Here is a 14,116-nt window from a genome sequence, read left to right on the forward strand (position 1 = left end):
AGAAATGTGTGGGCTAGCTTAAAGTTGAAATGTTTAAGTTAAAAAGTTCATGAGATAAAGTGTCCCTGTGAAACCGCATACTACTCATACTTGACATACCAAGTGTGATGAGTGTGATGAGTATGTACTGTGTTTCCACTGCATGGTATGTTTAATTTGTGTATATGAAAAGCGTCCAGATATATAGGCCTTCTACATTGGCAAAAATTTCTGAGTATGCTGCCCGATGTTACTAAACATACTGACATGCCCCATGATGCATTGCTGCTGCATAACCTTCGTAATTTACCATAGAGATTAGCAATTAGTTAGCTTGCCTTGCTTTTCTCAGAGTAGCTCATGTTATCGGCTATATCCTCGAGGCTGCAAATAAATATTTCATAATAAATACAGATGTATGGTTAGCTGTAACAGTAATGGTGTAAATGTTTGTTTCTTTCATGCAGGGACCTCATTGCCTCCTGCTGAGCCTCTCTCCCTGCATGGAGGAAGAGATGTAACTGATCATAGCACTAATTAATTGTTTGTATCAACATCTGTATCTGTAGCATTTGTATCTATCTATTATTTGTTTGCTGGATTAAAGGTGTGAATTCTAAACTGATCATGCAATATGGTGCATGCAAAATGTTTAAACTGGCAATATATTAAACCCCAGGGCAATGTTTGGTGGTTTGTATATGGCCCAGCACCAAAGTATACAGCATATCAAAAAAGTGAATACATTCGCAGATCTACTGAAGAACCTGAACAATTTAAAGGTGTAACGGAGACTCAAGATGAAAAAATCACTGGGAATAGCATGAGTGAAAATGAATGAGGAAATGGAAATAAAGTTGATCAGAGTTAATCAGACTTCTCCTGAGGTGCATCCCGATGTGTCAGAGGGCCAAGGGACATACAGTACTGTCATGACTAATTGGTCCAAATCTGCATGGCTGCTCTCTCCCATCTTCTAATGAAACGGACATGCCATCATCTTTAAGACAGGAGGAGGAGGTAGATGATGATGATTCCTTTGGCTTCCACCATGAAAGCTCTTTGGTTTCCACACTGCAGGGGTGCAGGAAATTGGTGGCTGCAGACATTAAAGGTAGCAGCAGAGATTAAAGGAACCCCTTCCCTTTGTTTTTGTCCCTTTTTTCCTTTCTGTGTAGCTCCCCCCCGTTCACTCTGTCAGTCTCTCTCTGTCTCTTGAACTCATTCTGTCGGTGTGGCTGTATTTTTCTCCCAACCTCCTTCTCTCTCTCCTCGTTTTTGATCTCTCACATGCAGACTCAACACTCCCCATTGTTTGCTCTAGCTCGTGTACAAACACACACACACACACACACACACACACACACACACACAAAACACTTGCTCTCTCTCTTTCTAACCCACCCACCAACCCATACCACAAACAGACATACATGCTCTCTCTCGCGCTCTCTCTCTCTCTCTCTCTCTCTCTCTCTCTCTCTCACCCACACACATGCACATACACACACACACACAGCACTTAAAGAGAACACCTGTGAGTAATGGACAACGCTACTGTTAAAACCAGCAAACTGCTAAAACCCCCTCATTATAAAACCTGCACAACATTAAAAGCACTAGAACCATTACCGTGTTTTACATGTCATTAATACTGAGACTTTACAGTCATGCTGTCATTGGGACTTATTGATTTTATAGAGCTAAACAAAGTAGTTGCTAAGTGACACATACGCCCAGAACCAAAGAATTGGTTACAACAAGCATTTCACTTTTCAGCAGTTCACTTTTTCAAAACACTTCACGCAGTTAGTCCAACAGCGCCCCATGCGGACCAAACTGATTTTCCATTGCTTTGACACAAAATGCATTGAATGAGCACAACTTTCAGGACCCATCATACAAAAGCACCACCACCAAAACTGTACATACTCTTGACAAAACTGTTACGATCAAATCTTTACATACAAACTTAAAATTGAACTAATACCAGTAGCCTAAAAAAGTAGCCAGAGACAAGAGACAAACAGTGACACATTGTTTACATTATGCAGTGCTGCATGTCTGGATAAATGGGCAGAGGTTTGCCAGAGACGGACGAGGCAAGAAGATTCTTACCTGGTGTGTTGTGATAGAGGAAAGAAGGTGTGATGCGGATGAGAACATAAAAAATGTATTGTTTGAGGTATTTTTTTGTTTTTTTGTTTTGTGTTTTTTCTTTACTGTAAACTATGTCAGTTTTGCTGTAGCCTATTACAGTACTGGAATTTTTGTTTCCTTTACTATTTTGTCTTGTGTACTTGCAGCATAACACATTAGGGTATAGCAGGTGAAAAACTGAAATCCTCTGAAACCTTTTCTGCAGTATTTCTATTCTGTACGACTCTTTCTTTCCTTTATTCGTATGTGGTGTCAGCTTATAGTAACCTACTTTGTAAAACAAGAGGGCCCATGCTGTTTTGCAAGCAGAAGTATAATAAGCATATTGCATAATATTTACAGGTGCACATTTTTTACAACGGCTTCCAATGTTCAGAACTAGGCCTATCCTTTTTTTTTTAAATAACTTTCTTATTATTATTCTTCTTAGTCTTCTTCTACCTATTATTATTATTATTGTTAATAAAGGCTATTGGGCTACAATTTACTCCCCCCCCCCTCCTCGCGCTCTCTCTCCTCCGCGCGCCTGTCCCTGGAGTTGGAGCGGCACCGCACGCACTTGAATGGAGCGATCGCGTGCCTGTCTGTCTCCGGCACTCTCAACGACTAGGCTGTAAGCTAGATATACATTCCAGAACAGGAGGGAGGGAGGGAGAGAGAGAGAGAGAGAGAGAGAGAGGGGGGGGGAGAGGGAGGTAAAGATGTCTTGAGATGTCTGTTCTGGATGGATTGGTGATCTTTCGTGGCTGTCCTTTACGCAAACCGGAGTCTAATTTTCGGATATTAACAGCAATGGACTGGACTATTTCAAACTGATTTTTAAAACTCGCAAGCTCTGTGCGCTAATGCAGAGGTAAGGAATAACCTGACTGACATATTGGATAGTTTTTGTAGTAAAAACAATATGCTTTCCCATGCACTTGTTCACTACTGCTGATTTATAGACTATGTTGCACTTACTGTAACCTAAGTAGTCCAAGTGTTTCTGCCAGATGCCTGAAATGCAATGCATGTAGCCTACTGAATGTATTTAGTAACAATGCTACTTATTACACCTATTATAGGATATTTTAGAACAAACGCAATCAACACTTATAGTGCACTGTAAGTTGCATGGAGAAAAAGGGAAAAACGTTCATTAAAGTCAGCTTAATCAGATTGTCATTACACTATGATTGGGCTTCTTGTCATAATAGTGATACTGTATATGATTATTGACTCTGCTGATGTTAAAATGCCAATTAATATTCAAACACGTGATGTTAAGTGGACAGCATACAGTATATGTTGGCTTTTCTAGCAGATGTAGACTATGTTGTCAACAGAAAATCTGAAAGGTAGACCCATCTCTAAATGTATTATTAAGTTATATGTAAAAATGTTTGTGTGTGTGTGTGTGTGTGTTTTGTTTTGTTTTTAGATTGTAGGGACTGAAAAAACCCACATTACTCTCTCAAACAATATGCCTCATCGGGCTTCACATTACTGTTAACGCACATAAAAGGCACACTGTTGTTTCTGCATTTCCAAAAGACCGTCAACAGGTGAAAAGGGAGAGAATGGACGCTGACAGTCTTGTTCAACACACTGACCGAGACATGGAGGCCACTTCACTGCCGTTATCGGTGACCGCCGACTGGCTGGAGGACGGAAACGATACGACCGGGAATCAGTTCCAACAGCCCGACTGGCAGGTGGGACAAACAAACACTGATGAAAATAATAAAGGCAGCAATGAAAAAGGCAGATTTAGGGCCAGCTCTTGCTTATTGCAGCCGATAGAAGCATTTTGGAGACGTGTTAGGAAGAGAATGAAGTAGTAAATAAGAAATCCCTTACTTGCAAAACAAAACTAGTGACATATTTCTGGAATTGTTTGTATTTTTGAAAAATGTAATGAATGTTGCTCATCATGATGCTGGAAAAAATCCCCATATTGTCTCCAAGTTTCTGGCAGTACCTGTGACATTTCTGATCAGTGAAGTGACCAAATATAAGACTGAAAGACTACAACGAACTACAGAGAATATTCATTGTCTGATTTGTCTTAAAGCAGATGACAGTGACTTCAAATTGACAAATGAAATCTTTTTGCAAGCAGATTTTTCTTTTCACCTTTTCTTTCATGTCCTTGTAGCACCTGCTGACGTTTTTTTTTTTGGTTCTACTCTGTACTGTTTTGTTCCGTTCTGTTCTCTGTGTTCTCCTTCTGCTCAGTACTGCTCCTCTCCTCTCTTCTCCCCTCTTCTCCCCTCTCCTCTCCTTTCACCTTCCTCTCCTCTCCTCTCTTGCTCTCTCATCTCTCTCCTCTCCTCTCCTCTCCTCTCGTCTCGTCTCGTCTCTTCTCCTCTCCTCTCCTTTCACCTTCCTCTCCTCTCGTCTCTTCTTCTCTCCTCCTCCTCTCCCCTCTTCTCCTCTCTCCTCTCCTCTCCTCTCCTTTCACCTTCCTCTCCTCTCCTCTCCTCTCCTCCCCTCTCCTTTCACATTCCTCTCCTCTCCTCTCCTCTCTCCTCTCCTCCTCCTCTTCCCTCTCCTCTCCTCCTCTCTCATCTCTCTCCTCTCCTTCCTCTCCTTTCACCTTCCTCTCCTCTCCTCTCCTCTCCTCCTCCTCTCCCCTCTTCTCCCCTCTCCTCTCCTCTCCTCTCCTCTCGTTTCCTCTCCTCTCCTCTCGTCTCCTCTCCTCCCTCCTCTCCCCTCTCCTCTCCTCTCCTCCCCTCTCCTCTCTCCTCTCTCCTCTCTCCTCTCCTCTCCTCTCCCAGGTGGCTCTATGGGCTATAGCCTACTCCCTGATCATTCTCGTTTCTGTAACTGGGAATGTAACAGTAATCTGGATTATCCTCGCTCACCGACGCATGAGAACTGTAACCAACTACTTCATAGTCAACCTGGCCTTCTCTGACGTTTCCATGGCGACCTTCAACACGCTCTTCAACTTTGTCTACGCGCTTCACAACGACTGGTACTTTGGTTTGGGCTACTGCCGATTTCAGAACTTCTTCCCCATCACTGCCATGTTTTCTTCAATATACTCGATGGCTGCTATAGCGGTGGACAGGTAAGAAACAGACTCTCAAAAACTGTGAAAACCTAATTTAACCATTTTTTCATTTCAAAATTTAATTGACTTAGCCTACAGTTTAGCTGATGCTCTAATCCAATGTGGCATAAAAAACGGGCCACTCAGCACTTCAGAAACTGCGTTGTACCAGTACTCAGAGACTAATGGGACAACTCTCCCTCATGGCTTGTAACACCCTGTTCAATTCAAGAGCTGCATTATGGCAACAGTCATAGGTTAAATGGATCGATGACCCCTATGGACTGAAACAGCCCACTCAGCAGTTCAGAAACCATGTTGTATCAGTAATAGACTTAACCACGTATTACCAGGAGCTGTGGAGCACACATGACTACCCACATTTGCCACCACAGTTATGCCATCTTGTGATAAATTTAACATAATTTAAAAAATCCATATAGGAACCTTATTCCTATATGGATTTTTTAAATTATGTTCAGTGTTGATAACATACTGGTCAATAGGCAGGAAATATCCTAAAAGTAGCCGGTCATGATTACTGGAAACATTACATTGCCTCCAAATGTGTCTAATTTTGGTCTTACGTAAATGGCAGAATCTGGCAGGACCAATCTGTGACGTTTCTGATCAGTTAAATCGAAAGTAAACTGATATTTTTTTTAGCTCAGCTAGTTTACAAGTGATGTCTTTACCTGGAGCATCACCTGACATCATCACCAGCACCACCTGGTCACCAAATCTCGTAGAAAATCCAGCACGAAAGAGATATGTGTCAGCACCCTATGTCAAGGAGATATGTGTCAGCACCCTACATCAAGGAGATATGTGTCAGCAGGCGCCACAGCTGTCATTCATGTCAACACGGGCTGTAGCTTCCTCAGGGTCAGACTATTTCTAGTCTCAAACTGTGACTTACGCACAAACTGTGTCTTGTGCTTGCCATGATGATATATGGGCACACTACAGCACACTCTTTGGTTAAAAAGTAAGTAATCGTTCCAGAAGAGGGAGTTCATTCCATTACCATTTCATTATTCCATATATATATGGCACTTGGCTCTCTGTTGCCCGGAGCAGATTTAATGATGGATGAGGTGTCTGCTAGGATCAGTATAGGTGTAAAATCTGCTTATAGCTCAATAATTCCTCCTCATTAATTTTCAATTTGTGGCATCATCAGGTTCTATGACTTTATAGGCTTTCGTAAATTGTTCTAATTGTTGTTCTCTAAAAATGTTCTCTAAAAAAAGAAATATCAAAAACTTTTAGGATTTGCATCTTATATGCATGATCACCAACAGCCATTAACCATGGAACAAAAAAATATTAAATGTCCTTTACCATCCAAATCCATTCAAATTGCCATTCTTGTAAGGTCATTTGACTGGTACATTTAAGATGGTTACTATATTGAATAATGTAGTGCAAGTAAGCATCAGTACATGCTTAATATTCAGAAGGCTGATGCGTTACCATGGCATCATATGTCCGAACATTCCACCTTTCTCAGTCTCATGCACTGCCCACACAACGTGATTATTTCCATGACAGACTACCTTGATACACCATTGTAGTTGACTTCACTTGACCATGTACAGTATATAACGTTCTGGATACTTGTTCTTGCACACCAGAGATACAAGTACATAGCTTTTAACCACTAGCATTTATACATTAGGCATCAGGTATGGCCAGCATGATTGGCCTAGCCTTTGCACATTCATTTATCATTTCATAATACAGTCTTTGCTCCCTTAAGAGTTAATTAACTTGGTTACTCGTGGTTAACTCATGGTTAAATGTAATTCCTTTGAATGAGTCATTATGGAGATATGCATATACATAAAATGTATTTGATAATAAAAGTCTATAATCACTATAGCCTTTGGCGAAACTTTGAGTTCAGACACACACACACACACACACACACACACATACATACACACAGTATATTATGTTGGCAGATACAGAGAGTGTGCGAGAGAGAGGGAGAGAGAGAGCCAGAGAGAGAGAGAGAGAGAGAGAGAGAGACAGAGACAGAAAATTAGAATCACGAAAAGAGTTGGTCATCTTCATCCACACCCAGGCACATGCACAGATGAGCCTGTGCCCTTTTGCCCTGCCACTCCAATGTGCAAAGTGCAACATGTTGTTTTCAGTGTTTTCAGTTAAAACAGTTAAAACAGGCCAAGATACCAGTGAATAAATTCCAGTTCTGTGTTAACCAAGGCCCGTGTCCTCTTCCAAGCCTATGATATCTTCGTTTATGGTTTATTTCGACATTGTTGTAACAGAGCATTTCAGTTCATACTAACTAATTTTCAGTCATCAGGACTTAGGTGCCCATGCATGTGCAGTAAGATCAATCGATATTGATCAATTGAGCAATATTGGAATAATCTTGATAATTCTGTATACCAGATGCAATAACATACTAAGTTAGTGATTTTTTGCAGTGTGGTGTCTCTCTGTAGAGTCAAGCACTCTGGCTTCAGACCAAGCCTCTCGACTAGAGGAGGGGTCAAGTGGACAGAAGCAAGTCATTTCATTAACATTCAACAGTCAACACTCAATTTTCGAGTGAAAGTGCAAATTGATTTACAGATGACAGAGCCTATATTCTACGTTATTATTGATAGAGTGGATATGAGGTTCTTTAAATGATAATGTCTTTTCAATTCTGAATAAAATCCACTTTTGATTGTGGAATGGCATCATACAGGAAGGAAGGGTCATACATATGAAACAAACCAGGAAAGAGCAAACCTGTCTGCATGAAACTCAGAAAGCTCAAAACCTGTCTCCAAACCTGTAATGATGAATGAATGAACGAATGAATGAATGAATGTGTATGTCAGCTTAATAGAGAGTATTCTTGTATTCAGTATCTCCATCTGGTATGGAAATTTGACTATGGCAAGTAGAGAGAATCAAGAGAGATTACCCTGTCTGATTCCAAAATGTTTTAACTTCAGAGAAAGCACATTAGGGTGCTTAAACTTTAGTGTGATAAAAATGTTAATTTGAAGACACAATCAACACTAGTTTCTTGAGTGACAAGATTTACAGTTATTACAGTTTTAAAAATCGATTCATTTTCCCAAGGATTTTTCACATTATCTCCAGTTAATGGATGGATGGATAGATGGAAGGATGAGTGGGTGGATAAATCTAAATTTTATAAACGAAAAGAACATTTGATTTTTAACCCTTTGTGGCACAGATGCCTCAACAGGGAAGGGCAATTAGAATCACTGTGGTTTCATCTTGTTTGTTCTACAGGCATCAAAAGATCAGATCTTAAACATCAGACAAACTCGGCTGTGTCACTGTGGTCAAATATAGGTAATTATGATTGAATAAACCTTTTCACTCTCTTTTCAGGTACATGGCCATCATCCACCCTTTGAAGCCCCGCCTCTCCTCCACCTCTACCAAGGTTGTGATTGGTCTGATCTGGGCTGTAGCGTTCTCCTTGGCTTTCCCTCAGTGCTACTACAGTGTGACCAGATTCTACTATCCCAGAACCGTCTGCATGGTCGACTGGCCCGACGACTATGGAGGAACACATCAGATTAGGTAAAAACAGACCAACAGACACACAAACAGAGACAGTGAGACAAGTAATAAATGCAAGAACCTACCAACACTATTTCCAACAAGACAGGTCTATAATGTGAGATGACAGGTACAGTAGAATTATTCTGAGGAAGCATTGGTTTGTTTCTAGATAGACAGACAGACAGACAGACAGACAGACAGACAGGCAGGCAGACAGACAGACAGGCAGTCAGACAGACAGACAGACAGACAGGCAGGCAGGCAGGCAGGCAGGCAGGCAGGCAGACAGACAGACAGACAGTCGGACAGACAGACAGACAGACAGAACTGTAGAGTGTTTTGGCCTTATGACTATGGATCAACACACCAACTAACATGGGATACTCACATGCTTGCACATGCACAAACACACACACCACACACACACACACACACACACACACACACACACGCACACACACACACACACACATATCTATACAGTACATACTACACATATCTATCTATACAGTACTCTATACTCATACTACAGTACACATACACTATTGCAAGATAGAGAGACATGTACACAGACAAATAGACAGACACACACCGGACGGACACACTCTACTTGACTCTATGTGTATGTGATTGCACACCGGCAAGATAGATGCATCTAGACTCACAGACGTGAACGCACACCGATATGCTAACAAACAAGGGCACACACAGAGACATGTCACTCATGCTAATGTCACAGGCAAGGGGTTATTTGATTTAAACACTTTCTCCTCTCTCTCTCTCTCTCTCTCTCTCTCTCTCTCTCTTTCTCAATTCAATTCAATTCAATGAGCTCAGTGATGAGCTGAAAGTTAAGAAAGAATACTACCAAAGCAGTAGGATATAATACAATTATATAATTCAAAATAGCATTTAAATCATAAGTAATGTTAAGTTACAACAGGTCACTTATATGGAGTGACAATAGTTTATATAAATGGACTGTATAGAATGACGATGGATCAGATATAGAGAATGACTCTCTCTCTCTCTCTTTCTCTCTCTCTCTCTTTCTCAGTTCAATTCAATTCAATTCAATGAGCTCAGCGATGAGCTGAAAGTTAAGAAAGAATACTACCAAAGCAGTAGGATATAATACAATTATATAATTCAAAATAGCATTTAAATCATAAGTAATGTTAAGTTACAACAGGTCACTTATATGGAGTGACAATAGTTTATATATGGACTGTATAGAATGACGATGGATCAGATATAGAGAATGACTCTCTCTCTCTCTCTCTCTCTCTCTCTCTCTCTCTCTCTCTCTCTCTCTCTCTCTGTAGTTACCAGTTGGCAGTGATATTGCTGATCTACCTGCTCCCTCTACTGGTGATGCTGGTGACCTACAGTTTGGTTGGCCGGTCGCTGTGGGGCGGGCACATCCCTGGAGAGGCAACAGACCATTACCACAACCAGATAACAGCCAAGAGAAAGGTAACAGACGTTTCTATTTTTACTCTCATTGACCAGATTGAAAATAAGTCTGCAATTACAGTGTCATCCTCGCTATTCTTACTGAATTTACTGAGCTGAACTGAGCTCAAAGGTCCAGTGCAATGAGAATTGCATTTCTCAATTTCATGGTACAATTTAACGACCTGTTAATGTAAAGCTACCCAAATTATTATAACTGTCAGCATTGTGGAAATTCACTCTTTGAAAAACTCTCCCTCTGATTGTCAACAGAATCAAACAGATTTAGAATTCCAATCTACTTCCTGGTTTAAATTATGCCCATTAGATATCAAAATCAAACTTTCCCCCGACTGAGTTGAAATCATTGCACTGGATCTTTAACCAAACTCTACTGAACTGAAATAACAACTACAGCACTAGTTGGGCTGACATGTGCTCTCTCTGATATCACACAGGTAGTGAAGATGATGGTTGTCGTGGTGATGACCTTTGCCCTGTGCTGGCTGCCCTACCACGTCTATTTTATACTGGGGTCATTCAATAGAGACATTTATAAACAACACTACATTCAGCAGGTTGGCCTGTTCCTCTGTCTGTTTATGTTTCTGTATACTTTGATGAATTTATTTATTGGGTATCATGTTTCTTTTCCTTGTCAGGTGTACCTGGCCATATTCTGGTTGGCTATGAGTTCGACCATGTACAATCCTATCATTTACTGCTGTCTAAACCAAAGGTAAAAGACACATTCATATACACACATACTGTACTCTCTGCTCTCTCTCTCTCTCTCTCTCTTCCATTTTTTCACACTTCCACCCTCCTTCTTCTCCATCTTGTAAATTAATTGAGAAATGTATTCAAGTTTTTCCATGAGGGCATATGGTTGTCCTCAAACCCCAGGTTAAAAACCACATCTCTGTCTCTCTCTCTCCCTCTCCCTCTCTCTCTCTCTCTCTCTCTCTCTGTGTCTCTATCTCTCTCTCTGTGTCTCTCTCTCTCTCTCTCTTCAGGTTTCGTGCCGGGTTTCGTCACGCATTTGCTTGGTGTCCCTTCATCAGAGTGTCAGAGGAGGACAAGATGGAGCTGCAACACACACACACCTTCAGAGTGACCATGACACGCAGCTACCGCACAGACAGCACACACACACACACCTCCATCAAAGCGAACACCGCTTTCAATGCAAACGCGCCACTTAATGCTCAGCTAAACACACAGAGAAATACAAGTCTACAGCTCAACACACACACATTGTTAAAATCGCATAACGCACACAATACACACACGTTAGAGAGGCAGGAGGACACAAAATCGCCAACAGCCAAACTTATCGGGCCAGTGGCATAGCCAGTGACGATTTATAATATTTGACAGCAGCCAATGAAGAAAGAGCAAACCCTGCCGACAGCCAACCAGAGTTCAGCAAACCGTGGTGTGATCCATCCATGTGGAAATCCATGAGGAAATTAATAGTCTATTGGACCTGCCTTGGGACCAGAACTTTTTTCTACGGAAGTGTATGGATCAATATGACTCAACCTGATGGATGTTTTTCTTTTGTCGTTCATTGTGAGTGGATGGGGAAGTGAACAACCAATCAGAATCATTCTGTTTCATGAATGGAACAAACTCAGTGGCAACTCACTGCACCTGTGTACTGGACGACAAGAGAAACACATTTTGACATTGTTAGTGTTTGCTGCTAGCAGGGAGATATGAACACATGAAGAACATTTGAAACTTCCATCCATCATTCCTTTCATTTCTTACTCAACCCCTTCCTGTTCTTCTCTCTTCATTTGTGTCCTTCCTTGCTTCCTCCATTCCTTTTCTCTGTCCCCTCCCTCACTCCGTTTCTTCCTCCTCTCCTTAGGAGGAGAGCCTTGCATTGTGAATATTTTAGTCTGTTAGAAGAGCTGTGAACTGTGGGCAAAGTTTTCCCAGAGCAGAGAATGGAGGAATTGTCCTTGGCATTAGCACCAAGCCTTAACATTATTGTTTTTGTAAGTCTTGTTCTGACGGTCCTGGATGCAGGATTCAGAGTCTTTTCAGATCGCTACTTCATCCTGTCTGGGCTTGTACGTAAAGGGACATTTTCAATTTTAGTTTATGTTTTTTCCTTCATCAAGCATGTGTCACAGGGTGGGAAATTAATTTATTGATGGGTTGTTCAGTTTACTGACAAAAAAGGTTTGTTAGCCTTGTAAGAAATTCCAAATTAGATCCAACGAGTACCAGTCGCTGCAAGTTAGCTAGTTAGTCTGGGATCGACCACAACCTGGTCCTAGAAGTGTCTTCGACCAAGTTACTTTTATGTAGCTACAACTCAAGAGTCAGTAATCAGAAGTTTATTTCTGTCTGAAAACCTCCTTTTTAAATTCAGCAGTGGAGGGTCATATTTGTCATTACTGTTGATGAGCAGACTGTGCACCATTGTTTGAATTAAAATAATTCATCTACCACATAGTCATATAGCTCAAACTTTGAGTGGAATATAATTGGGCAGAATAATAGATGAAATGCCAATTTGCTAGACTAGTTCCACTGTGCTGTTCATGTTAAATTGCTACTAGAGAGAGTAATCTATTTGAAAGGCTTGGTATGTGTTGTAGCTGTGCTGTTATGACTGTGTAACTTGTCCGGAGGGAAATGTCTCGCTTTTTCACAGCAGGACCAAGAGGGGCTCACCTGAGCCAGGGCCTATTCAACATTTTCTGAACACAAGATAGAAAATACTGTGTGAAGCTATACACCAGCTGGCAATTCTGTTTCAGTGGTAACAAAATGAGCGGGCTTAAGACTGGAGAAAACCTCATTCCGTTGCTAGCATACAGTAAATTACACCTTTAACACTAAGATGTTATTCAAGGAAAACCAGCCTTGAACTAACTTATTCCAGAGATTTTACTGGGTCTCCCTCAACTTTATATTATTATTGTAACATTTTGGTTGTTTGTAACATTGTGCGGTAATATTCCTTTCATATATTGGTCACATAGTGTGCTTTCATATGTTGCTCATATATTGTGATTTTACTGGTTCATGTATACTGTGATTGTTTTTTACTCTCGGTGTACAGTGCAGTTGAGTCAAGATGAAAAAGTCAAAGCGCTGTTACTTATGAATCTGATATGAAATTCAGCATTGCAATCTATTTTAAGAATATTAATATAAAATATGCTGATGAAGTGGTAGTGTACTGTTGTAGACAGTAAAAAGTGGGACTTGTGTGATGGTTACATGCATACAGTAGGGTCATGATGTTGTAAATACAATAGCCAGTGTAGTTATTTCAGAACAATTTGTTACGGTCAGAAAATCTCACCCTGATCGGACACCTTCCTACTGGAGATCTTCTCATTCCTTGAAACAAAAAATTTTTGTGTTCCTCTTTCACTGTGGTCAATTGCTTGTTTTAAAATACACACAGTGAAATAGTGAAACGTGTATTGATTGTCTACACTTAAACAGTAGGTTGATTATTTGTGACCTGAACATTTATTTGGATTGAGTTGCAAAGGAAAATAAAGATGTAAAACTCTTTGACAAAACTGAGATCGCTCTCTCTCTCTCTGCATACAAAGAACTCAACAACAAATGGGATAAAAAAAAAAACAAAGGTGATCCCCCTCATGGGTATCCACACATAACAGTGAGCTTTTTGGTGTGATTCACTTGATTCATTATTGAAAGTTAAATATATCAGTTATTTTACAAAAACTAAAGCCAAACTAAACAAAAACGTATAAATGTGATGATATATTTGTATGCTATAGCTGCTTTTCTTTTATATCCTGAAAATCTTCTTGCACTCTCCTAAGGTGTCCAGACCACCAGGTGAATAATGTCATATTTTATTGATTGTTGTTGCGATTTTATTTTTTTCACGTCCCCCATCTACAGAGAGGTCAGAGG

General features: G+C 40.6%; 1 protein-coding gene across 4 annotated transcripts; it reads left to right on the forward strand.

The window, feature by feature from the left end:
- The first annotated feature begins 2,890 nt into the window (after positions 1-2,890).
- tacr2 (tachykinin receptor 2) lies at positions 2,891-13,718 on the forward strand. Of its 4 annotated transcripts, XM_071545127.1 has the most exons (8): positions 2,891-2,992; positions 3,673-3,833; positions 4,899-5,194; positions 8,564-8,758; positions 10,066-10,216; positions 10,654-10,773; positions 10,858-10,934; positions 11,212-13,718. In XM_071545127.1, the coding sequence occupies exons 2-8, from the start codon at positions 3,699-3,701 to the stop codon at positions 11,546-11,548; spliced, it is 1,311 nt and encodes a 436-aa protein (XP_071401228.1). In that variant the 5' UTR covers positions 2,891-2,992; positions 3,673-3,698; the 3' UTR covers positions 11,549-13,718. The 4 variants fall into 4 exon arrangements, with proteins under 4 accessions (XP_071401228.1, XP_071401227.1, XP_071401229.1 ...); XM_071545126.1 differs by having other exon boundaries at positions 10,654-10,934; XM_071545128.1 differs by lacking the exon at positions 10,654-10,773.
- The last annotated feature ends 398 nt before the right edge of the window (positions 13,719-14,116 follow it).

Source organism: Centroberyx affinis, unplaced genomic scaffold (assembly GCF_046629955.1).
Source record: "Centroberyx affinis isolate AG114_WGS23_722 - 3 ecotype Tasmania unplaced genomic scaffold, CSIRO-AGI_Caff_v1 ptg004778l_1, whole genome shotgun sequence".
Classification (NCBI taxonomy): domain Eukaryota; kingdom Metazoa; phylum Chordata; class Actinopteri; order Beryciformes; family Berycidae; genus Centroberyx; species Centroberyx affinis.